General features: G+C 41.3%; 1 protein-coding gene across 7 annotated transcripts in view; it reads left to right on the forward strand.

Annotated features, from left to right (window-relative positions):
* LOC137304504 (protein Wiz-like) overlaps positions 1–26,160 on the forward strand; it is an 81,436-nt gene that overhangs the window by 18,474 nt on the left and 36,802 nt on the right. For 6 of the 7 annotated variants that reach the window (XM_067973128.1, XM_067973129.1, XM_067973131.1 and 3 more), the window contains exons 3-6: positions 9,431–9,643; positions 13,348–13,866; positions 19,954–20,394; positions 22,469–23,020. In XM_067973128.1, coding sequence (XP_067829229.1) covers positions 9,431–9,643; positions 13,348–13,866; positions 19,954–20,394; positions 22,469–23,020 — 1,725 coding nt within the window. The remainder of the gene's footprint in view (positions 1–9,430; positions 9,644–13,347; positions 13,867–19,953; positions 20,395–22,468; positions 23,021–26,160) is intronic. The other variant, XM_067973133.1, reaches the window with a different exon arrangement.

The raw sequence follows: 26,160 nt of genomic DNA on the forward strand, positions 1-26,160 counted from the left end.
TGTTCCTCTGATTCTGGGCTTCTTTGCACTCCTTTGTCCCACAGTTGGTGGTAGAGCTTTCAGCTGCCTCGATTCCACTCTTTGCAACTCCTTCCCTTTACCTTTCTGCCTCGGCAGCTCTTTTTCACTGTCGAAAAGCTCCAAGGTCCATCTCTCTGACCAAGTTTTCCACTTTCCCTTCCAATCTCTTCACATCCATTTTCCCTTGTGCCTGTCTGACGCACCTTGAGATTTTTTTGTTAATGGCGTTATATAAATGCAAGTTGTTATGCCTGCAATGGGGAGTTGCACCTAAGGAGAATGGGAAAAGAATTTGTGGGGCAGGATTGAGTGATGTTTAGTATTCAATTAGTCACTGTTGTAGGGAATGGGGGGGGGGTGGTCAAGAAAATTTGAGTTTGCAAAATGGGGTCCAGTGATTTTTTAAAAAAAGTTGAGAAATGCTATGCGGTGGGCTTATATAGGTTACAGTTAACAAATTGGGATGTTAGCTTGTGGATTTTGCTGATAGATTATCGGAACACTGAAGAGAATTAGTATTCAACCTCAACCAAATAATTATTAATGATTAATATATCTTTCAAAGTTAGGACTGAACTCGCCTTGTGACAAGGGCAGGTAAAGATACACAGGAAAAAAACTCTGACCATTTCTAGCCTGTGCATCAAGTACTAATGTGACCCAGAGCTGCAATTTTTGAAAATTGCACCTTTTTGGAAAATGAAACAAATGTTTGTTAACTTCAGCATCTATTTTGTTCCTGTCCCTTTTATGTGTGGTGAACAAATATTGTTTTAAACATTGTTTTAAATGGGGAACATCCGTGTGATAACTGGCTTGAAAGAATGGCCTACAGGTGCTTTAGTGATGGGTTAGATATTTGTCCCATTCAGAGGTGATCTGTGGTGTGATAGTAGCTGGTTGTGTCACTGTGCTCTCATTATCCTGTTTACAAAAGTGTCCCTTTAAATCACACTCTGAGTCAGACAGGAAATATTGTACTTTTGGGTCACTCAAGTGCAATGAACTCTGCGTAACGTTAAGTTTTGACATCTAAAAGCTAGAGCAAAGCATTGCCATTTAATTTTGGCCTACTTAGAAGTCAATTGCTGTTTAGATGTTGCTTCAAAGGAGTTTTATAATGGAGTAATGTTGCATGCTTTGTCAGTACCGTAGCAAATTTTGTCAGACGCTTACTGTCAGAACATCAGATCTGCAACGATCTTTTGCTAAATTTTGTCTGGAATTAAGTGTGGCTGGGGAATGCCAAGATGTGTTCAAATCTAATTTATGTTGCTAGGATTTCAGTAAAGTATAAAGAGAAAATAACATTTTCACACTATGTCCATTTGGACTTTTTTTTTAAAAAAGTACAATTTTAGATTTTATCTTTCTAAATTTGAGTTATAACTGGAGAGTGGAGAACATTTTGTGAACAGTATACCACTGGAGAAGGCAGAAGTATTGGTAGTCTGTTACTGATATTGACGGGAGTAATGTGAGGTTTCCCTGTAACTTATTGGTGCTGATATACTTAGTGACAACATTACTAATTACATAAAATGTCACAAATAGATACTTCCTTTATCGCCATGTGTTTGTAACATGTCGTAACTGCTTATTGGAGCACAATGTTTTATGTGTGAGTGGGGAAGTGAGTACGTTTGATAAATGGGGTTTTTCATTTTGTGTTTCTCGAGTTTCCAGTTTTTATCTCTCTTAATATAAAATTATAATTGTGAGCCATGTAAAACATGGTGAGCTATACAGAGCAGGAAGGTTCTAGGTTTGATTCTTGGGTGTAAGTGCACTAATGGTTCTCATAGTGGTGATGGAACATGCAGTTGTCCATGTAGCTGAGCCTAGGGTGGAGGGTTGTGATCAGTCAGAGATCCAACTCTGAATAATCCAGGGACTCCTTATGGTGGAGGTGTGTGACGAGTGCCATAGTCAAATAACCCACAAAGGTTTGCTGTATAGGCTCTGTATGGCTTTGCTGGTTATATTTTTTTTGAAGTACTTTCTAGGTTTTTAAAAAATTTCTTTGCAGACTATATTTTCAAAAAAGAATTTGATGGCGCATTGTAGATAAGATGAACGAAAAGCCACATATCATTGCAGCACCATCTCCTATTGCTGCTGACCAGGATACACAGAATTAAATCTTGTATTTATTTAGGGCATGCAGACTCAGCATTTAATTCCAGCCATTTTAGAGCATTATCACCAGCGTGCAAAGCACGTAGGTCACCTCATAGTATAGTTGGGACATGATTTCTATTTGTCTGCAAGGACATTTGTTGTCACAAAGGCCCCGTAGGTGAAGATTTGAGGTGCACGTTCCCTGTCTAGCACGAAGACAGTTGAGAAGAGCCCAACTACTACTTGGCCAGCTGAGTCCTGGTTGACGATCTGTAGGGTTGGAGATGATATGCTGATTTATAGGAACATCTGTTTTCCACTGTTTTCCACTCTTAAGGAAAAGTCAAAGGAATCAGGAAAGGTTGATCATATTGGGTGTCTCAAAGTGAGCAATGCTGTTGGTGGATTGAACAAATCAGAGTGAATTGGCAACATGATTTGGTCACAAAGTCTATTCATCAATTTTGCTATTGCATCTGAATGACTAAGATATTTCAAGAGCTCAAATGGGAGTTAAATATTCTGCAACTGAATAGCAGAATACAAGAGCAGATGAGCGTAAAGTGGAGGCGTTTGCTTCCCAATTGGGGGCAATGTATCAGCGTTCTCGTCTCTTCCCCCCCCCCCCCCCGGTGAGTAATCAATTTATCGGTGAACCTATTGATGCACCCAGCAGACTGAATCAGAGAATCTTCAGATCCCGGTCAATCGGCTAACAGCAACACCAAATCTTGTAAGACTGATAGACGTATTGCAATTTTGGGAAATGTTACAAGTTAACAAGTCTGTCAGTTTTTGGGTGATTTTTTTGTTATTTAAAAAAATTGGGAAATTGTCATTTAAAAAAAAATGAAAATGAGGAGCCTAATGAAGAACATTCTGTGTGAGAATGTGGGGATGCCATGGTTTCCTACAGAAATCCCAAAGTAACTAATGATACTGCTGGGGCTTTCCTGGCATTTACTGATAGAGTTCAGGTCATTTATATTGGTGTTGGCACAGGAGCACCACACTGTGGATTTTACGACTAAACAAACTGTTAGTGCAGAAACCAGTTGGCAGCAGCTGATTCAAGTTCATTTTGACACATACTGGCCAATTTGGACAGCTTGGATTCATTCTGTAGTGCCTAACAGAAATTTCAACCATCTGTTGGGAGATTTGAACATATGGCTCAATCTAACACTGAAGACAAGTAATCAGATACTACAGACATAAGCTTAACCCTCAAAGGGTTAGCCACGCAATTTGTTGTGCTAACTGTAAAGTTCTTCTTCAGTGGAGTGAGAGTTAAACTGGTGAATCTCTCTCTTTGTAAGTACCTGGAGCAAAAAAATTGCCACCATCAATTTTAGTGTTCCAGTCATGAGTTATTTGGTACATCAAGGAAAATTGCACTTTTCCTGTTTAAATTTTCATTCACTATTTTGCACAGTATTTTGGTATAGTGGAACTGAATGCTTCCTTCTCTTTCAGATAACCGTTTTCTACCAATACTTGTTAGTAGTTCAGTTCACCTTTTAAACATAATTTCATCCTTGTCACGAGTCTTTTTAGACCATTGCTGTTGTATCTTGCCAGTTGCTAAAATGCTTAACCTCCTCAATGAAAACGCAGTGCATAATCTCCTGAAATTGGATGGAGATTCGGAACTCAACAGGCTTGTTGTACCACCCGAGTTTGCATTGACATGAAATGGAATTCTGACTAACGCCGTCAGACTAGCTTGAGCAACTAGTCTCTCAGCTTTGTACTGGTCATGATACAATCAACAGGTACAAAGCAAACTTTGAAGAAGTTCCTGTTGTTCTCTAAAACAACCTGTGAACTTCCCAGAATTCTAAACTACATGTATTCATATAATGTTGGCAATGGGCTAACTGTTCTGTTGGCTTTTTATTATTTCCTCTGGGGATGTCAGTGATGCTGGCAAGGGTGCATTTATTGCCTATCCCCAGTTATCCTGAGTAGAATGGTTGGTCTTCTCCTTGAACTGCAACAGGTCCCAATGGCGTTAACAAGGGAATTCCAAGATGTTCACCCAGGGCTGATGAAAGAACAGCAAAACTATGTTCCAAGTCAGGATGAGGGGAACTTGGGGAAGATGTTGTTCCCACAACTGCTGATACTAACTAGCATTTGGATGCTGGTTAGCAAATCCAGAGTGACACAAAGCTGGCAGTAAAGTTTGAATTTGCAATCTCCTTTAGGCTAGTATTGGCCTCAAAACTGTAGCTGTAATATAACAATGCCCTAAAATTTTCAATCTGAGCAGTTGAACCTGGTATCTAAGCAGATTCATTCTTGATATTAAAATTCTGAATCTTATTTGCAAGTTTTTCCATAGACATTTGTATATGTGAGGCCATACAGTGCTGTCCAATGCAAATAGTGTTTCAGCTTGTTTGGAAACCGGTTGATTGAAGGATAGTTAATGTTTCTTTTGAAAAAAATTCAAATGCGCACAGACCATGGGGGCCAGTACAATATTTTAATTCCAGTCCCATTTTTTTGGGTTTCCATTTTCTGTTCGACTTCTTGTGAATTTCCTAAACTTTGCTTTTAAACTGTATGTATATTTGTATAATATTGACAAAGAACTAACTGTCCTTTTGACTGCTCATATTAACTGGGTGCTGGTGAGATGAGATTTGTGCTCAGTTGTTTTATGTTGAGCTGGGAATTTGCACTTCAGATTCAATTCCTTTTATTTTTCTCAGACCGCAATAGTTTGATTGGTTCACATTTAAAGAGCAACTTGTTCTACTGAGTTGCCCGCAGCCTTAAACACAAATGAGGAATATCTGTATGCTTAACTGGTGTGCCTCTCTAAACCCATAACCACGTTCTATGCTTTAAAGCTGTTGGCGAGAGTCAGCCTGGGGCAGATGCTTTGTGTAGCACAGGCGTTTCTGTAGAGTTGCATCTATGTGGGAGTTCACACTTTAAAAACTTTTAGATGTTTATCCCTAGTAGAAGATTATGAAAGCAGTGCTGATTTTGCCCTTTGGTGAAATGTAATTGAAAAATATTTTTTGATTGCCAGTGGTGATTGTGTCATCAATAGCTCGACATCTGGTCAGAATCGCATGTCCCCTGGGAAATGATGCTTGTGGTATAATCCACAATGTGACAGTACTAATTATGACAAAACCATCAAAAAGAAATTAAAGCTGCTGACTGGCAGCTAATGAGCATTTTTTGATAATTGCATAGAATTACATACAAATTACAACACAGAAGCATTCAACCCAGCTAGTCCCTTCACGCGAGCAGTAGTTTTAATCCTGTGTTTCCGCCCATATCCCTTTATTCCTTTTTCCTTCAACCACCTATCTAACCTATTAAAGAATTACATAGAAGCCTTGGCAGCCATTTTGTGTTAAACACCTGCAACATTGTGCATGTAATAAATTAGACCCAATGGTTTTTAATGTTTCATGAAGTATATCATGCCTATAGCTACAGTTTGAGGATCCAAATACTTTGTCCCCCGTCCCCCCAACCCTAGTGCTCTGAATAATAAATTGAAGCTCCTGAATTTTAAGAGCAGGACCATCACCTTTGTGGCTAATTCAGTGAACTGGATTGTCTCGCTCTCTGCTAGATGTTTCTTCTTTCATCCGGATCAGGCCCTACTCCCAAGCTTTAACTGACAGTTGTTTCAAATCAGATGAATTCTGTCTCTGGCACACCTTTTGCAGCCATTTGTTTAATAGTTTATCCAAGGATGTGCAGTTCTGGATTGGCTTTAATTGTAAAACAAAATGCATGCAGACGGGCGGAATTTTGGGGGGGTGGTGTAGGGGGGGTGGTGCCAAAAGTATGGCTTGAATGTTGTATTTGGTGAAATGATGTCAATGTAAGCTGTGAGGAGGACACACAGAGTCTGCAAAAGGATATAGACAGACAGGTTAGGTGAGTGTGCAAGAAGGTGGCAGATGGAGTATAATGCGAGGTTATTCACTTTGATAGGAAGAATAGAAAAACAGAGGGATTTGGGTGTCCTTGTACACGAAACACAAAGTTAACATGCAGGTACAGCAAGCAAAAGGAAGGCAAATGGTATGTTGGCCGTTATTGCTTACAAGAGTAAAGAAGTCTTGCTGCAATTGTACAGGGCTTTGGTGAGACCACATCTGGAGTACAGTGTACAGTTTTGATCTCCTCACCTAAGGAAAGATATACTTGCCTTAGAGGCGGTGCAATGAAGGTTCACTAGATTGATTCCTGGGATGAGAGGGTTGTTCTATGAGGAGAGATTGACTAGAATGGGCCTATACTCTGGAGTTTAGAAGAATGAGTGGTGATCTCATTGAAACATATAAGATTCTGAGAGTGCTTGACAGGGTAGATGCTGAGAGGCTGTTTCCCCTGGCTGGAGAGTCTAGAACTAGGGGGCACAGTCTCAGGATAAGGGGTCAGCCATTTAGGACTGAGTTGAGGAGGAATTTCTTCACTCATGGGGCTGAGAATCTTTGGAATTCTCTACCCCAGAAGGCTGTGGATGCTCAGTTGTTGAGTATATTCAGGGCTGAGATTGATAGATTTTTTGGATTCTAAGGGGATCAGGCGGGAAAGTGGAGTTGAAGCCGAAGATCAGCCATGATCTTATAGGAGCAGGCTTGAGGGACTGTATGGTCCACTCCTGCTCCTATTTCTTATGTTCTTATGAAAACACATTTTAAAAACATTTGGTCTAATTTATTAGCTGCAGTATGCTGCTTGTATGAATTATAATATGTCGCCAGCGTTGCGCGATGCTGAACAGTTGCAAAGCTGAAACGTTATATCCACCAAGGTCTGTTCTACAATTCATTTGTCATCTTCAAAACTTGCCTCTTTCAAATATCCATATGTTTAGTCCTTTGAAATAGGGACAGCCAGCCTTTTTTTCATGTTTCATTGCATTTTGGTTTAATTTGGGGCACCTTTATGTCTAGCAGAGAACTAAACGTGACCTTAAAACAGTGAAATATAAAACTGCTTTGTTCCAAATGACCTGGTTTGTCCAGGCTCAACTTTCAGCCGCTCCTAGTTTCATAGCATAATGACTGATCTTGGGTCGTAAAGGCTTTCGGTTCCTTTTTTACAACGTTTTTATTAAAAACTCTGGCAGACATTTTAGTGCTTTTCCATGTAAATCATTGTTTTGTCTGACTCCCAGCCTGTATAAATCCACACACCCCTTCTGAGTCTGTCACAGACCTGCTGTGTGTGCTGGCTCTTCACCTCTCAGAGCTGCCATGTTCCTAGATACAGGAGCTTTTCTCCTTTCATCATGCTTTTCTCTCTTTTATTCATATGTTCTATCTCTGCTTCATTTTTGTTTTCTGCGGTGGAGGTTACCAATAGGCCAGAGCTTGGACAGTTTCCAATGGAAATGAGCCAACTCAATGCTGCTTCAACAACAACTTGTATTTCCAAAGTGTTACTGATTTGAAAGAAAATGGCAGAGGTGGACTCAGCAAAAATTAAGGAATGGGAGAGGGGAAGAAGACAGAAGGCGTGGACAAAGGTTTTTAGAAGGCTTTTGAAGATGCGGAAAAGGGCAGCAAGATGTAAGAGAAGGGACTTTGCATGGGTGGGCACATGGGCTATGGAGTCCTGAGCTGGAGTTTGTGAAGATGTGGTTCTGGTGAGGAGAGCATTGGAGGAATTGATCATCAAGGTGAATGAGGGTTTCAACGCCAGTGGAGCAAGCTTGGGGCAAAGGCAGGTGAAGTTCTGGAGGTGGAAGAGTGCAGTCTCGGTGAGAGACTGGAGTTTAAAGCTTAGCTCAGTATCAAACAGGATGCCACGCCTGTGAAACACTGGGTTTGTGTGAAGGTTCCAGGTGCTGAGGATGAGCCATCACACTGCAAACATTGAATGAGAAAAGGGAGAACATTTTGGTAAGGGTCCTGGGAGGGCAATAAACATTTGGATCCTGAAGGAGAAATGGGAGGTTTTAAGAGAGTTTGTTGGAAAATGTACCAGAGAATACGAAGATAGACCAAGAGGCAACCTGGAGATGAGTCCCCACCCACCTCCAAAGTGGTTGTGAAACTACACTGATTACCATGTACCTCTGGTACTGATAAAATGTTGCCAGGGAGAGAAATTGAACATACACACTTGTAGTGTTGTCACCAGGCTGACTTGGCACATTTATATCAATTTTCTAAGAAAAATCACACTAAATCTAATGATCTTTAATGTTGTACAAGTCTCTTGGATCATCGCCTTAAATTGTTCCCACCGCAACAACTGTCAGACGCAACCGAAGTTTGAAAGGGTGTAATCAAATTGTACCACTGGGTGATTTTCACAGTTCAGGTGGATATAGTATAAACATTTTACACCCATAATCACCCTAATAAAAACACTGTGCAGGCAGTATATAAGGATTCTTTTCAGAGGCCAGGGTTTAAGCATCTTGTCGAAAGAGTTCATAGTTAGGGGTGTTGTACATTTTTGTTTTGAATCCTTGTTACTTCTAATGCTGATGTGATTTTGCCACTACTAAGGCCGTTATTCAGTGAAATCTTTTACTGTATTTTTTTGTGGCAAAACTGGAACTATGGAGAAAACTGTTGCTTTCACAAGTATAATTGAGATATTTTATTGTATAATATATAAAGTCTTAATGCACTTTTAAAATTGTGAATTACTGCTCAGCCAGAAGACCATTCTGAGTTAAGGATGAGTTGGATTGCGGATCACTTCAAGTGACGCCGACAACAATCACCCTTGCTTATACTTTTAAGTACTTTTTAATTCAAATGTAACAACTCGGCAATTCCCCCATATCCTAGTGCTTAAAGACATCATCCAGGGTAGCACTAAGCCACACAAACCAGAAGATCACTAATTCAATCCCTGATGTGCTGAGTTAGTTGATTTCATAGTGTCAGCCATTGGGACACTATCATTAGCCTTGATAACCCTGGGCGGAGGGGGGGGGAACTAAATCAACCGCGGTTCAATTTCTCGATTGTTTTCTAATTATCGCTGCAATTCACAAGGGGAGTACTAGGCTCTGTTGTTATGCTGTCTGTGGTCAAATAGCCCAGTGACCCTCATTGTCTGAACTCACTGATGAAGCATGGCCACTTGAGTAAGCTATTGTAGGGTGACCTCTACTCATGCAACTATACAGCCAGTGCCTTGAGGGTGGGGGATTTTAACAGCCCTTGTATTGTCATCTTGGGCATTCCAATTTAAAATTTTGGACAATGGACCTATAGGAAAGCAATACGTTGCATCTTAACTGCTGAAATCATTTTCAATTTAATTTTTTTTTCAGTGGTGATAATTGATCCTGATGATGATGAAGTGTCCACTCTGGAGCTAGAATTGCCATCTGGGCATAGTTCTGGAGAATCTGAACTCCAGGAGAAAAATGGATTGATGGGAACGATAGACGCTAACTCGCAAACCACTCCGGTGCATCCCAAGCAGTCTTTTCCTAAAATTGCCATGGTGACCCAGGGCGAGGATTCGCTACAGTCCAACAAACGTGAGTTTAAAGCAATTCTCTTGAAGCATCAGAGATGGCAAAAACATTCTGTCAGAAGTAAAACTAGCTCCAGTACCTGGTTAACAGCAGTGTTAATTTTACTGCATGATTTGTGCCTGATTTGCTATTTAAGGGAGGAAAATACAACACTTCAATTTTGGATTTAAGATGCTGTTCCCAAGCCCAATACTCCATGTCTAATTTTCAAATTGCAGCGACTAAGTACGTTGATTGTCTTGCTACTTGCACAAAGCAGAACTCACCATTTGTCTTAAAATATGTATTGCATTTATATTCCCCTTTTGTTGTTTCTGTCTGTTTCCTAAAACATTTTTTGGCGGGTTCCCCTAGCTGTGGGCCAGTCTCTAGCTGGTCTCTAGTGACCTCTCTGCCAGAACAGTTGAATTAGCAGCGAGGAGAGACACAAGGATGGCATGGCAGGATCTCATGCTTGAAAGCATTTCATCTTCACATTTCATTCTGATGAAAGGTCATTGACCTGAAACATTAACTCTGTTTCTCGCTCCACAGATGCTGCCTGACCTGCTGAGTACTTCCAGCATTTTCTGTTTTTATTTCATCTCCACATTACATCGTTTTGTGTGTGGATGAAGTTGGCAGCTTATGTATGGTGATCGATTGGTGCTGACCTGTTGTGCTGTCGATGCGACGTACATTGGAGTGCCGATGCACGGTCGCACGGGACCAAAATTCTTCTAGCTTGCAATCCCTTTCTAAATTTTGAAGTATTTATATTTCTTTTCAATTTGGCAAAACCAAGAGGTTTAGGATTTACCCGTTCACCATTGGGAGCTTTATTCAAATCCAGCCCAGATTTATGGGATGAAACCATCTCTGCTGCCTATAATGGTCCCACTAAAAATAAACTTGGGGCAGCCTCAATCTAATGGACACAGGTAAATCTTTAACTGGATAAACGTTCATTCTCACTTGGGGCAGGAGGATGGCTAGTGTAGGAAATAGAAAATGTCACACGTCTGCAGGGGGTGGTTATTCTCTTGTGTTTGAAGCTAAAGCACACTGTTGGGAAACTGCAGAGGGTCTTTATTCTGAATCTGGATCATGCTGCATTTCACCTGCGAATGCTTGATGTGACACTAGTCGCTGCAATTGAGTGCTTCATTCTCGAGTACCAGCATCCCTTAACTTGATTGCCTCCGAAATTCACAAAAATGTAAATAAAAGCCTTTGAAAGGCCTTCTGTACTGATGCCGCTAGGTGGCTTTGCTCTTGTTCACAAAAATTGTCTGTACAACTGTACCTCGGGAGTGTTGAATAGGGTCCTTATCTTGAACAGGAGTAGCTTGAGTTCTACTGCAGAACTATTTAAAGAACTAAAGCTGAATTTAGCCAAAATATTACTCAAATAGGATCTGAGTTTAAGCTTGAAAGTGAAAATTATCTTTATAGCTTGCATATTGTTCCATGGAAATGAAATGGGCATTTGGTGGTGGTGATCGTGTCACTATAATATACTATTTGTCTTTCAAACAGCACACTGTATTCATAGTCTACTTATTAAGAGAAATTCAATCTCTTGGTGCTGTGCACACACAGTCACTGTCTAGACAAGTATAGTGTAATGTGAAACTAGAATAAAAAGCTCGGTATCATTCGCATTTTACAAATAACTGAGTAGGGAGGAAACTTGATGCAGAAAGCATCCTGTGTTCACTAACTCCAGTTATACTAAATGATTTAGTTCTTGTAAAGGTGAGATATGCTTCAATTTGGAGTTATTGACAATATCATTGTTATATGAAAAAACAGTAGAGATCTTGCTGCTACTAAGACTGCTGTTAACTGTGTAGGTGAGGTGATGGTTGTGTTCCTGCCCATCTTTTCGCCAGTTTTCTCAGCTCATTGTGCATCGCTGCATCTGACCCGAAGACAGGTAAAGATAGATGGGACTAGTGGGGCGACATTCGCCTCGCACACCAGCCTAGGAAGTTGGCAACCTGCTTGCAAGTTCATCAGTGTTTTTCTGAAACCAGTTTGAGGATGCACACACTCGTGCCTCGGGTTCATTTTCCCCTATGGAATCTTCCACCACCCTCTTGGAAGCAACAAACAACCTCAGTGCTCCCCTATAGAAATGGAACTGAGATGAGTAACTCGATGATGGGATGGGCATAAGCACAAACCCACAGGCTAACAACATGCAAGTGTTTCTAAGATGTCCTCGGAAGAATGAGAGGTTAAACTTTTTTTTTAAAGTAGTTCTGAGTGGTAATCATTCTGTTTGGGCAGCTGTAGCCAACAGAACCCCATGGCATTAGTTCTGGAAATCCTCCTGTGCATAATAATGTAACCTTTACAAAGGTATCGTAAGTAGAATGTCTTGGACTTGTCAATGAGACAAAATTGTTTAGAAAAGTAGAATGCTCAGAGGTGATTGATATTTGGAGATTTACAGGTGCTTAGTAACTGGGGAAACAGCCAGATATTGAGATGGGGTGTTGAAATGTTTATCTTTTCTAGAAATGCCTAAGATAAGAAAGGTGGACTGTTAACATAACTGTAAATGACTTGACTATGACGTAGGCAGATGTTGAAGGCCATTATATTGTGCTAACAATGTCCCATTGGTTATTCTGCTCTATATGCAGATTCTTAATAGAGTAAGCTAAAGGACTTTGAAATGATCTGAAAAATTGGGGAGATCATACTTGGCATGTTGCCTTGTTTTGGGCATTTATCTTCTGAAAAGATACAAACATTGGAGAAAAAGGTGAAAAGGATTTGGACGCAGTCAAAAACTTAAAAGAAGCTTTCTTGAGGAAACAAAATGAGTTGGATAAAGTCAATGATAGTATGAATTGTACATGTTCTGAGAAATGAGTGGCTTGCTGTGCTAAAGGACCTTTTCTCATTCTACACTTACGTTCTTAACAGCAGTAAGGGTGGTACCAGGTCTTAAGTACATGCGTTATAATGAGAGCTTAAGATTGCTCCTAATTTGGAGGGGTGGGGGGGTAGGTAGGGAGTGGGGAAAACTAATAGGGCAAGAGAAAGGATGTGATAGTGACTTTTAAAACAAAACAGCTGCACAGCGAGTTTGTGTGGTGGCAGTGGGTGTTTGCTGTGCTCGATTAGGATATGAAGTGGTTGGCAGGGGAGGTGGGGGGCGGGGGGGTTCAGGATTATCTCAGGAAACAATTTTAAGAAATAACATTCACCAATTTATTTTTAGTAAATACTCAACAGAAACTTTAGAGATGAAAAGAGATTCCATGATCAGCCTACAAATATACTGTAGATGCTGCCACCAGTAATCCTGAATGGATGGACTGTCAGGCATTTTTAGCTGTCATCATCTAAGATGAACTGCTTCTGTCTGATCATGAAGCAGATGAATACAAGATTCCAGGGAAGAGTCCTGTAAATGCAGATATCCTGAGAAGCAAGTTCATTTTGTTTTATTTTTACTCCATTGAGATGATTTATGGGTAGCTACCGTCACCGCAGAGTACGTACTCCTTCAACCCATGCAGTGAATCCTGTTCCACTGTATGCAGCAAGTCAGGATAGAAAATGTAAGTTGTTTATAGTCAGTCGTGGATATTTCAGGGACATGGCTCAACAAGCACAGTACTGACCATGTTGGGAACAAGTTAGAACTATCAAAACGTCGCGCTTGTGTCAGGATTGACTGTGTGTTTGTTTTGTGTTTTTTGCTTTAGTGCTGAATTCCTGTCAGTTGTGTGGCACCTGCTTTGAAACTCGTAAAGGATTGTCAAGCCACGCGCGCTTCCACCTGAGGCAGTTTGGAGTGCCGGATTCGGAAAGCAGTGGTGCCCCCATCGGTACATTGTATGAACTGATGAAAAGAAAAGGGATACCTAGTGTTTTACCCTCAGCTTTGGCTAGTGATAAACCGCAGAGCTATACACCAAAGGACATGACTGGTTTAAAACCAGAGGCTCTTGACAAACCACTCGGGGAGGAGTGTCAGGGTGAAACAACACATACAGCTAAATCGCCAAAGTTGGGCATGAACAGTCCACCCAAGGGCCAGTCTCAGACAGGATCATCGACACTCAAGAAAGTGCATCCCATTTTACCAAAGCCAATGTCCAGTAAATCTCCAGAGCAAGGGAAAACAGGTAGATCATTGATGAACACTCCTCAGACATCAGGAGAGCTACTGTCGAAGAAACTGTTTTGGTCCCCCCAAGATGACAATACACCTTTAAATCTCAGTAAGTTGTGGTCACTATTAGATTTTTACGGTGATCAAATTTGTAAAATTCTAGTAGTAATTTTTTTTACTTTTTTCAAGCCCCATTAATTACAAACATGGCTGAATTGAGTTAATTTATTGAGACACCAAATAAATTAGTCACCATTCACTCTATTTGTTCAGCTGTTGAGAGGGAGAGAGTTTGTTGCATTGAAGCAGAGAAGTTTAACTTCATTATACTCTTGCGTATTATGGGTAAGTAGCGATGCCCACAAGAATTTTCAGCCTCACTGTTGAAATCAGGATTCATCACTGATTCTTTCCCAGGACGTCATCATTTTGTATCATCCTTAGGGTTCCTTCCCTCCCTTCTGAAATCTGTAGGCTTTTAACAAGCTAATTCTTGATTCACTGTTTGTCCTAGTGGTGTTCTGCCTTGGTGGTATTTTACACTATGGGTCTTGGCCATTCACCTAGATTTCTCATTAACAAATATAAAAGCCTGTTTAATTTCTTACAGTTTTTGTGAGACTGTCCCTTTCGTGCATAGGCCTCGGTATATCCGCGTCCCAAAGTTAAGTGTGTATAATCTCAACCTCATGAGAGAGCTAGAATGTTTTGTGCTTCTGCTTTTAAATATATTAGACAGAACGAGCTTGCATACAAAGCCACAGCACTTTGGCAGATCTCTATACTACTCCTTGTTGCCACAATTTTCTTGTAAGCTGAATTAATCTTTGACTTAGAGCATGTTGCACAAAAACATTGCAGGCATAGTTTTGACTTGCTTCATTGGCCCCTTGATGGAGGAACGGACATTGCAGGGGTTTGCACTCCTTGAGCAGGATTTTGTAGATTGGTTGCGATCTGTTCCCTGGGCAGTCTAGCATTTCAGCTTGAACTGAGGAGGGCCCTGGGGAGCCTAACTCAGAAAAGGTGGAGGAATAGGAGGATATACATCCCACAGAGGATATTTCAACTAGCTCAGAGCCAGAGAGAAGTTAATTTTACAAGTTTGGTGCTAAAGTAGCTTTGTCTCAAATTTGACATCCTCTGAGCATTAGGAAGATTCATTGATGGCTCTCAAAGCATTAGAGGTACATCAGTCTTTCCTTCTCTCATGGGTGAAAATTGTAAACAATTTTACAACACCAAGTTATAGTCCAGCAATTTTATTTTAAATTGAAAATTGGACAGAGGCCATCAACAAGCAACCTTTGTCCATGGGAGTAGACAAGATGTGTGGGATCGAATGTGGTTCATTTCATAAGTATTTTACACAACCTTCCATTAAGTCCCCATTGTTTCATATCAGATTCAGGTCTGGCTTCGGAACGTGCAATAGTTCCACAATCAAGTCCTTCTGGAGAAAGGAGTTGCAAGCCGTAGAAACTCGACATAAACTGGCAAACAGCTACCAAAAAATAGAACAGCTCTGTATCATAATGTGCCAGCTCCAGACACACTGCACTTACAGAAAAGAATATGCTTCAGGTAGATAAGCTTTATCTCCAGCCTCAACTAAAATGGCAGGGCTCAAGTTATCATCCCTGGGATGAAGTCCTTGGTCTCAACCACAAAAAGGAGCTAACTCCTGGCATCTTGGCTCATTTGAATGTGTACTGCCAAAGCCTTGGCGCCCAGCAACAGTCATGAAAATCCTGGTATCAGAATAGTTGCTCAAGTTCTGCAGTTAGAAGATCGTGATTGCTGTGGTAAATTCATAGTTGGGGTTTCCTCTCATTTTTGAACGCTTATTCATTCTTTTCCTCCTCCCTCCGCCTTCTTGAGAAATAAATCATGGTCTTATCTGTCTTAAAGAGGAAACTTTAATTAAATGCGAATACTGTTTTTTGGATTCTTAGGAATTCAAAACAGAAGCGCCCGCACTAAAAGTAATTATATTTCCATTGAGAGGCATTCATTACCAATTTGCTATTCTTCAGCTTTGCTGAGATATGGTCGTTGATGGTTTTATCTTCCTTTAGTACCATTGCTCTTACAAGGATTACATGTGTTGTTATACATAAATGGCTAGCTCATCCAAATGCATACCATGGAAGCTGCACCAATGCTTCCAAAATTCACAGAACTGTGCAACCTAATCTTTATCAGGCACGTATCTCGGATGTTACTAGACGGTGCTTATGTCCAAAGATAAATTAATCACAAACCACGCACTAGGATTACGGCAAAAGCCTAGCTTTGAGTTTAGTGCTGCTGACTGGTATCGTTTTTTGTAGCCCCGGACCCAAGTCTATATTTACGGCTTAATTTACAAGCCACAGAGAACAGACACTGCTTCTAGCAGTGGACAAATTGAAGCAATATTTTAGTTGAAGGACCCTTCTTGTCTTCTCCGCAGATACTGCTTATTGTAACTAATGTCTGCTTCAGAGTACAGTATAGGGAAACCCAAAACTGCCAGATAAGTAGATCACAAGGTAGATATAGATGAGCTCATCCATCCAAAACAAATTACATTTCCCATTCACATGATGAAACGGGCTCTTGAATGTATGTAAGGTTTTCACCTCCACTACCCTACCTGGAAGACTATTCCAAGTGTTGACGCTCTTTGCATGAAGAAACTCTTCTTAATTCTCTGTCCTAAACTTACCTATCACCAATTTTAATTTACGCTCCTTTATTCTAGTATCCTAGCATGTGGTGATATAGTGCTCTGGATTTACCTTATCTAGGTTGTTTACCTTATCTTAGTATACTTCTATAAGGGCCCCTCTCAGTTGCCTCCTTTCAAGTTTAAAGAGCCCTATTTCTCCAGTGTTGCCATGAATCATTTCTTGCTGTGGATCTGCTTTGTCGCTCTTCCCTGCACTGCCTCCATGGCTTAAATGTCTTGGTAACGAAAGTGTAGTCAGGCCACGGCACTGCATAGTTTTAGCATGACATCATCTTATACCTTATACTCAACTGACCTAGCTATATAGTTAAGCATTCTTTTTACTTTCATTGATACTTGAAGGTAATTTGATATGTTAACTGCTGAATTTACCATCAGACCCAGATCCCTTTCTACTTCGCTTTTAACTATTACTATACCAACCTTAGTATTCTTGTGACATCCATTTTGTAGTACATTGCAATTATCTGCCAGTGATTTGCCCAATTGCAGATTTTATCCAACTGCTTTTGTAGGTCTCTGGCCAATTTGTCCATCTTGACAGCCCTCCCTAGTTTAGTAAATGATTTGGAATCAAGAGTGTTGTTGCTACTACAGACACACGACGCGTCTGCTTTGCAGAGAAATGCGACTACAGTGGTTTGTTGCATCAATAAATGTAATACATGCTCCAATACGCTTTGCCTTTGTACCTTTAGAAATAGGATATTGGTGCAAAAGATCTGGTGGCATGGCATAACTAACTTCTGATGGACAAGGAGAACATAGTGTCAGATTTTAGCAGGAGCATGGTACCTGTTCCAAAAGTGGGCCCTTTACAAGGACATTACCCACAGTATGAGGAGTATAATTAAAGGTACATTACTCATCTTTTGGTGAAAGAGCCATTGTTCTACAAATAAAAAATCAACACATACCTGCTGTAAAAACAGATGTGAAGATTTGAGCCGTTTTACCTATATTTTGGGGAGGAGGATATTGGTTAATGTGATGCATGGGGCATGGTTTTGTGTTCTATGGTAAACTTGAGTTTTTAATCCTTTTTTATTATTCAAATACTGGTTCTAGCAATAGTAAACTCCTTTATATTTGGTTTTCACAAGATAGGTTCACATGAAGAAGGCTTTTCAGCCCATTTGATTCCAGCCTTCCAATATTTTATTAGATCCATTCCAATATAGCAAAGACTGTGGATTTTCCTATTCCTATGGACCATAAGCATCCATGGTGTACATAGTCCCAAGCTGCTCTCTGGTTGAGAGTACTGAAACTAACTTGAGAAATGAGGTGATTTCTTGTGCATTAAGGAAGGATCATGTGGATTCTGCATGAAGTCTTAGAGACAGATGTGTCTCAGACATTTCTTGATTGCGTAATCTTTCCTCTTGATGTGTGGAGTATAACCTTAATTCAAAAGACCAGTACACCGAAGGTAAGTAGTCTGTTATTTTTAAAATCCTATGGTTTTTGATAAGTATAGGATGTTCATGGAATCTGCTATTGATTTTCTTTACCTTGTAGATGTTACCAATATCGTGAAGATGTTCCAAAGTTGCTGCACATTTCAGACTTGGCTTTCTGTGAATCTACCTGTGTCTTGAATGTTGTGGGAAGGAGCTCCTTTCTTGGCCACTCTTGCCCCCCTCACATTCCTCTTCCAGTTGACACTGCCTTCCCCTGGAGGGAGGAGTTTGCATCCAGTTGAGATTGGTATTCAAACTTAACTCTCTTGGTGGAGAGTCCACTGTCCTTGTACTGTAGCTGCCAGCGTGGCATGGTCCTTTTTGACATTTTCTTTTCTTGATTTTCTTTTTGAATATTAGTTCTGTCGCAGTTATTTAGAGAGCTTGCTAAGGGATTTTATCTCAACAGGTTCTTGTTTCCTTTCGATGTTGGGCAGTGATGACCATAAGTGTGATTTTGGAAATTTAAAGTCTGCATTTAATGGTGGCTGAATTTGAGTAGCAGCTTTGTGTTAAATTCGTCATTCAATATTAAAATTGATGGGAACTTGCTCTGTGCATTTGCTAACTTCATGTGCTGGCCATTGTAATTTTGCATGATGTCAGAAATACCCAAATATTTAGAGGTGTTAAACGTGCATAAACCTGACAGTGGCACCAACTTACTTCATTTTCAGACTGCATTTTGTGATTGGAACTGCTTTTGAAAGTTATGGCTGTTCACATTTGCTCTGGCACTTGCTTAGCTGTATACATTTTGTCTATGCTGCTGTTTGCATGGTTGTGCTTTCGGAACCTGTTGTCTACAGTGCTTTGTGTTTCTGTATACTTTCGTGGCTTTTTATTTTATAATGGTGGCGGCTGTCTGCTTTTCTTGATTCTTTGACTGCTTTTTGTATAAGTTCCATGGCCTCTTCTGCTACTTTTTAATTTTGTGAGGGGCTGAACTGCAAGTGGTTGAACTGTATTTGGCACTATACTTTGCTGGTTTCAAAGGTGTGGAGTGTGCTCTTTATGCTACTAATATAACTGCTTTATAATTGTTGCCCACTCAACTGCAATAACAACAAGCAAGGACTAACTGGTCAGTGCTCATGTCAGTCCTTTCTTCTCTTGCACCCCCGCCCCCAACCTCCCAAAAAAGTCAGTGATTATTATGGATTCACTGCTCACAATATTTATTACTAAGTCCGATGAAAAAGCTGCTATTGTGAAACTTCATTGCACAGGTTTTTGTGTGCATATTCTTTAAATTTAATTTTATTCAATTCCATTTCTTTCCCGCTTCAATCCCCCTTCAGTCAAGAGGACGACCTGAAGGTGTGCTTGTGGCCTTTAGCTGCTGCTGCACACCAAATGATGGGTGGCATATGTTAAGTTGTTTATCCCTCCCTCTTTACCCACAGCGACACTGTTGGGATCGGAAGCTTGCCATGTGGGGAGTCAAGAATGCAGTGGCAACACTCTCGACACATTCTGGCTGGGGCTTTGTGCATGCTCGCAGCACTCCAGCGCTCGCCCAAGTTGGCAGACTGTGCAACTACATGGATGTCACAGCTGAGCCCGGTATCCTCGCCCAGAATTTGTGCACAAGCATCTTCTAGCAAGAGCTCCTGACGAGTGATCAGGAATGAAATCCTTGGCTGATTTGATTAATTTTCTGTCCACAGCTAGCGAGACAAATCAATTATTGGCACTACCACTGCCCCAGCTGAATTGAGATAACGTAGACCAAGGAATGAACCTGGGACCTTCCAAGTCGGTCTGGCTTAGTACAATGTCAGATATTTACTTTTCAGCTCTAAATTTCCATCATCACTTAAACCCACAACATCTAAATTCTGTAAAGTTTGGTTACTGAGTTACTGCTTAGAGCTACACAATGCTTCTTAGATTATATTTGGAGTAGCAAGGTTGATGTAGTGTATGAGAGGCTAATGAACGTAACACAGGTGCCGTTCTAACGGTGTTAAATACAACTTCTCTCTTTCATTCACAGCAGTAAACAGTGAACACATAAGCTGTCGGTTGTGTGGTGCCTGCTTTGAAACCCGGAAGGGGCTGTCGAGCCATTCCCGAGCTCACTTGAGACACTTTGGAGCGGTGGATGTGGATTCTAAAGGATCTCCGATTGAAGCTCTAAATGAATTCATTAAGAAAAAAGGGATACAGAGCGCTTTGGCATCCATGCTGCCGGTGAAGAAGCCGCACAGCTATCCTAAAGTGTCTGCCCTCAAAGCGGAAAGGAGTAATTTCAAATCGGAGTTAGGGACACCAGTCAACAAGAAAACATCTCTAACGTCCCCTTCACTGTCAACACAGAAAAAGCTGAAGCAAGTCACTATGGGAGTGCATATGGAATCTGGGATTTCTGAGGCTTCGGGACCTAATAATGGGCTGACTTCAGAAACATATTGGCCAACATCGCCTATAAATCTGTGTAAGGTCTTAATTAGTGATAGGTGGGCAAGATACTGTATTTTGTAATCCACGGATATTTGGTCGTCTGGTCAGATTGACCTAAGGGGTAGAGTTGATGGCATCTGTACGGACGCCTGTGCGCCAAACCATTCTGCTGTTCCTACTGAGAACACCAGGCCGGGTTAATTGGAATGGGGAAGAGGAAGACATTAAAGTAAGGATGGATGGAAAATGGTATGTGAACATTCAACATTATTTGAGGGGGCAGTGTGAACTGATGGCTTAGTAACAGGAAGCATTTGTTCATAAACCAAGACCTGCAAGGCTTTATAGGTTCAAATTCCAAGTCTAAAAGGTCAAAAGGTGTGTTGGTCTTGGTTAGGACCACGTTGGTCATCTTTCAGCCAGGTGAGAGAGAACGAACTTGCAGTTATATAGTGCCTGTCATGTCCTCAGGACGCCCAAAAGTGCTTCATAGCCAATGAGTTACCTTTGTTTTTGAGTATAGTCACTTTTGTTTTGTGGGTAGCTCAGCAACGTCCCACATACAGCAGAGAGATGAAAGATTAGTTAATCTGTTTTAGTGGTGCTGGTTGATGAATGCTGGCTAGGATACAGGGAGAACTCCCTGCTCTTCTTCGAAAAGATGCCATGGGATCTTTTACATCCACCTGAAAAGACAGACGAGGGCCTCAATTTAACGTCTCACCCGGAAGACGGCACCTCTGTACTGCACTCAAGTGTTGGCCTAGATTATATGCTGATGCCCTGCAGTGGGGCTTGAACCTTCAACCTTCTGACTCAGAGCCAAGAGTGCTACCAGTGAGCCAAGCTGACACTTAGAAATCATATGTGCCTTGTGGTAATGGGTAGATATGAGGTAATGACTGAGCAATCTGTCGCGTGATGCTTTTCTCATCAGGCATTCACAATGTAGCACTATCCACCCTAGGAAAAATCAGTTTTTGAGTACAGTATTTTTGATATTTTATTGTGCCTTCACCTAGCTTTTTCAGAGAAATGTGCCAGGTGAATTATCACAACTGTTTCTGTCCTAGGCTTACCTTGTTTAGAAATCTGTAATATTAGAATGCACTGCCTTATGTCTGAAAGCAGCAGTGCAGAAGGTAGTGGCTGTGTCATAGAAAAACAAGCACATAATGATGTGAATTGATTAGAACTGAATAGAAATGTTTTTAAATATTCTGGTGCATTGAAGTGCCAAATGAGTTGTCATGGAGTCAGAATGCACACAGCAAGTTCTCAATTTCAGTTGTACTCTTGGGTGGGGTGGTGAGTGGAGGGCATGTACTTCACCAACAGGGGTGGGAGTTGGAATTGGAATGCAAGTCACGTCCGATAGCTCTCGAAGATCTTGCAGCATTCATTGATGCATGGGAATAATTGACTTGCCCACTCTTATTGGCCTATTTATAATGAGATATTGGGAGAAAAATCAGTTAACAACTTCTTCAGCTCCCTCTGTGCTTAATGGGTAAAGGCACTGCCTGTTGTACTGAGCCTTACTGAACATAAGGACTCAGGTTTAATCCCAAGACTGCTGAGTGAGTTGATTTCATTAGCACCCCTGGATTAGGGAGGGCGGGAAAAAATATCCAGGATTCCTGTTCCAGATTATTGACTCCTGCTAGAAAGCATGTGTACTTGGATTTTGGGTGAGATCAGATTTCACTGTGATGCTCCCCCACCATGGTTCAGTAGCTTTCTGGCACTGATTGTCTAGGCTGAAGGTTGCTTGTGGAATTGAGCCCAAGACTGCTGCTATGTCCATGCATTCAGTGGGAAAGTGGGGGGGGGGGGGGAAATTTACGGGGTGGGGAGGTGAGGTGAGTTTTGGGATGGTGGCCTGGTGACAGTGTTGTAGTACTAAGATAATACACCATAATTATAGATGTGAATACATATCCTGCGACTTTCCATATGCAGCCTTGTATCAAGCCCAGGGTGTGGCAAGTGAAAACTGAGTGTTTCCCTTTGTGTCGGGAGGGAATGAATGATAGTAACCCGAGCCACTTTCTTCCACTGCTTAGTTTAATATGTTCATTGCAATTTCCCCTTTCTTTTATTTACAGCAATTGACTCAGCGCCTAGCAAAGAGACGCGTTGTGAATTTTGCGGTGATTATTTTGAGAACCGCAAGGGCCTGTCGAGTCACGCGAGGTCACATCTGAGGCAATTTGGGGTGACTGAATGGACAGTTAATGGTTCGCCAATTGACACATTGAAGGAGCTTATGAAAAGGAAAGTGCATCCTCTAGAATCACCTGGCTCACCCGGGCTCAAAATGACCTCAAAGCCAGCAGCGACTAGTATGAAATCACCGGTGCAGGGTCTGCAGAGTGAACCTTTCTCACCCACTCCAGGCAAATCGTCCAAGTTCAGCCTGACCATTCCATCCGTCAGGCAGGTTCCATCAGGATCACTTGTACCCAAAAAGGTTCAGGGGCAATTTCTCTCCCCACCACCGATGAAAAAGATGAAAACGACCCCACTGAAAAAAGTGAAACAAGAAGATTTCAAAACAGAATATAACCCCGGAGAGCCAGCAACCTCGCTGAAGAGTGCCGGTTATTTACCAGAACAAATGTGGTCACCCAGAGGAGATACTTCACCCCTCAGTTTAAGTAGGTTTTTAATTCCCTGTCGCTGAGACAGTTAGTGTATTTTTACCATAGTCAAGCAGAAAATTAAATTATTGTGCGAATGGAAATAAGTGGAAAATAATGATTTACATAGAAGTGGGTTAGAAGTTTCAGTTTAAATGGTACATATATATGGAATAAAAGACAGCTTAAGCAATATGAATTATAAAATATTGTGGGCTGTTAAGATTATTAGGCTTCAGATAATGTTTATAAATCAGTCTTGCGGTTATCTGAATCTATCTGCCCTCCGGCCTTAATTATTTTACCTCTTGAATCCCCCGCCCCTTTTTTTCCATGTATATTGCAGTAACCAGTCTCTGCACTGGAATGCTTGTATTGCTCAGTGGCGTCACCTGCTGGCTGAAGTGGAGTAATGCATAAAATAACAAAACATGCAGACCCAGAGCAGCGACCAAAAATACACGTGCTTTCCCTTTTGTCCATTCTCTCTGAGAAGCCCAAACGTGGGCATGCAGATTTTAGAAATTGTTTTATCACAGTGCACAGAGCCGTAAAATTTGCATGCCTGATATGCAAAGAATTTTAAAAAAAATTTATACCCTCCTGTGTGTGGTCCATTTTTAATTTAAAACAAATGGAAGTTTTAAGTACAATGCACAACCTTTAAAAGGAAAAAGTTAATTCTCAGTAATTACGATCCGTGCTAAGTACTTCCAGATGTGTAAAGTATATACAATCTTCAATACGTTTCCATTTACAGGGCTCGTTTGTGGAACTCTGACTTTCTTCTTTCATTGATTTATTTTCCTTGTATGTGACAGTCAAATCTGTATTTATCCAGTAGAGGAAATCTCAGGACATTGTCTTTTTTTTTAGAAAGCTTTCTCTCCACCTTCACGAGAGCCATGTGATTTGAGGTACATTATAAACCTGGGTTCAGACTCCCTCCTCTTCTTTCTCTCCTGTTGGCAAACGGCACTGCTGCAGTTTTCTTCTGAGTGGGTTGTGGCTTCAGAAATTCCCAGTTCAAGTCCCAGCCCTATTTCTTTTTCCACAGTGGACTTCAAAATATGAGAAGTGTAATGAGTCAGATCAAATCTGGTTTACATAAATGCTTACCCTGGGTTTCAAGTTCTGTGCTTCACATCATGTACTTCGGGCAATGAACAGTTTCTGTTCAAGGCACACGGTTTTGAAGGGTGCAAACCTGCCTGCAATTTGAGAAAGGTTTGCTAAGAACATCTCACATGCTGGAAAATGATCTTCAAAGGCTGAAATTTGTTCATTTCATCTGCTTTACCTTATGGAACGTTTGGACTTGGGTCTGTAGTTTTAAAAAAAAGTACTTCTGGTCAAAGAGAAATATAATTGGTCAGGGAATTGATCATCGAGGGCACTGGTAGGACAGGGTCTGTAAGTTCTCTCATGGCTGGGAATAGATTTTGGGCTATTTTGCAGAATGACATTTGCTATTAGAACATGGACCACTCTAAAGTAAAAATACTCAATTGGAGGAGGGCCAATTTCAATGGGATAAGAACAGATCTGGCCTGGGTAAATTGGAATCAAAGATTAACAGGCAAAACGGTAATTGAACAGTGGGCTGCCTTTAAGGAGGAGATGGTTCGGGTACACTCTAGACACATTCTCACGAGGCAGAAAGGTAGGGCATCTAAAGCCAGAGCTCCCTGGATGACAAAAGAGATGGTGAGTAAGATGAAACAGACAAAAGGGGTGTATGACAGATGTCAGGTTGATAACGCAAGTGAGAACCAGGCAGAATATAGAAAGTTCAGAGGGGAAGTGAAAAAGGAAATAAAGAGGGGCAAAGAGAGAGAGAGAGTATGAGAATAGACTGGCTGCCAACTTAAAAGGAAATCCAAAAGTCTTCTACAGGCATGTAAACAGTAAATGGGTAGTAAGAGGAGGCAGCTCACCACCGCCTTCTCAAGGGCAATTAGGGATGGGCAATAAATGCTGGCCTCGCCAGCGACGCCCACGACCCATGAACGAACAAAAAAAAAGGAGGGGTGGGCCGATTAGGGACCATAAAGGAGATCTACTCATGGAGGCAGCGGGGATGGCTGAGATACTAAATGAGTACTTTGCATTCTGTCATTACCAAGGAAGAAGATGCTGCCACAGTCTCAGTAAAGGAAGATATAGTTGAGATACTGGATGGATTAAAAATTGATAAAAGAAGTGGTGCTTGAAAGGCTAGCTGTACTTAAAGTAGATAGTCACCTGGTCCGGATGGGATACATCCTAGGTTGCTAAGGGAAGTAAGGGTGGAAATTGCGGAGGTACTGGCCATAATCTTCCAAACATCTGTAGTTACGGGGGTGGTGCCAGAGGATTGGAGAATTGCAAATGTTACACCCCTGTTCAAAAAGGATGCAAGGATAAATCCAGCAACTATAGGCCAGTTGGTTTAACCTCAGTGGTGGGGAAACTTTTAGAAACGATAATCCGGGACACAATTAACAGTCCACTTGGACGAGGGTGGATTGATTCGGGAAAGCCAGCATGGATGAGGGCAATGCAGTTGATCTGGTGTATATGGATTTTCAAAAGGCGTTTGATAAAGTGCCGCACGGTACGCTTGTCATCAAGATTGCGGCCCATGGAATAAAGGGGGCAGTAGCAACATGGATACATAATTGACTAATTGACTAAGGCTCAGGAAACAGAGAGTAGTGGTGAATGGTTGTTTTTCGGACTGGAGGGAGGTGTACAGTGGTGTACCCCAGGGGTCAGTGCTGGGACCACTGCTTTTCTTTGGGTGTACAGGGCACAATTTCAAAATTTGCAGATGACACAAAACTTGCAAGGTTAGTGAACAGTGAGGAGGATAGTGATAGACTTCAAGAGGATATCGACAAGCTGGTGGCATGGGCGGACACGTGGCAGATGAAATTTAAGGCAGAAAAATGCGAAGTGATACATTTCGGTAGGAAGAACGAGGAGAGGCAATATAAACTAGAGGGCACAACTCTAAAAGGGGTACAGGAACAGAGAGATCTGGGGCGATATGTGCACAAATCGTTGAAGGTGACAGGGCAGGTTGAGAAAGTGGTTAAAAAAGCATTCGGGATCCTGGGCTTTATAAATGGAGGCATAGAGTACAAAAGTATGAAAGTCATGATGAACCTTTATAA

The sequence above is a fragment of the Heptranchias perlo genome, chromosome 37, assembly GCF_035084215.1.
Source record: "Heptranchias perlo isolate sHepPer1 chromosome 37, sHepPer1.hap1, whole genome shotgun sequence".
Classification (NCBI taxonomy): domain Eukaryota; kingdom Metazoa; phylum Chordata; class Chondrichthyes; order Hexanchiformes; family Hexanchidae; genus Heptranchias; species Heptranchias perlo.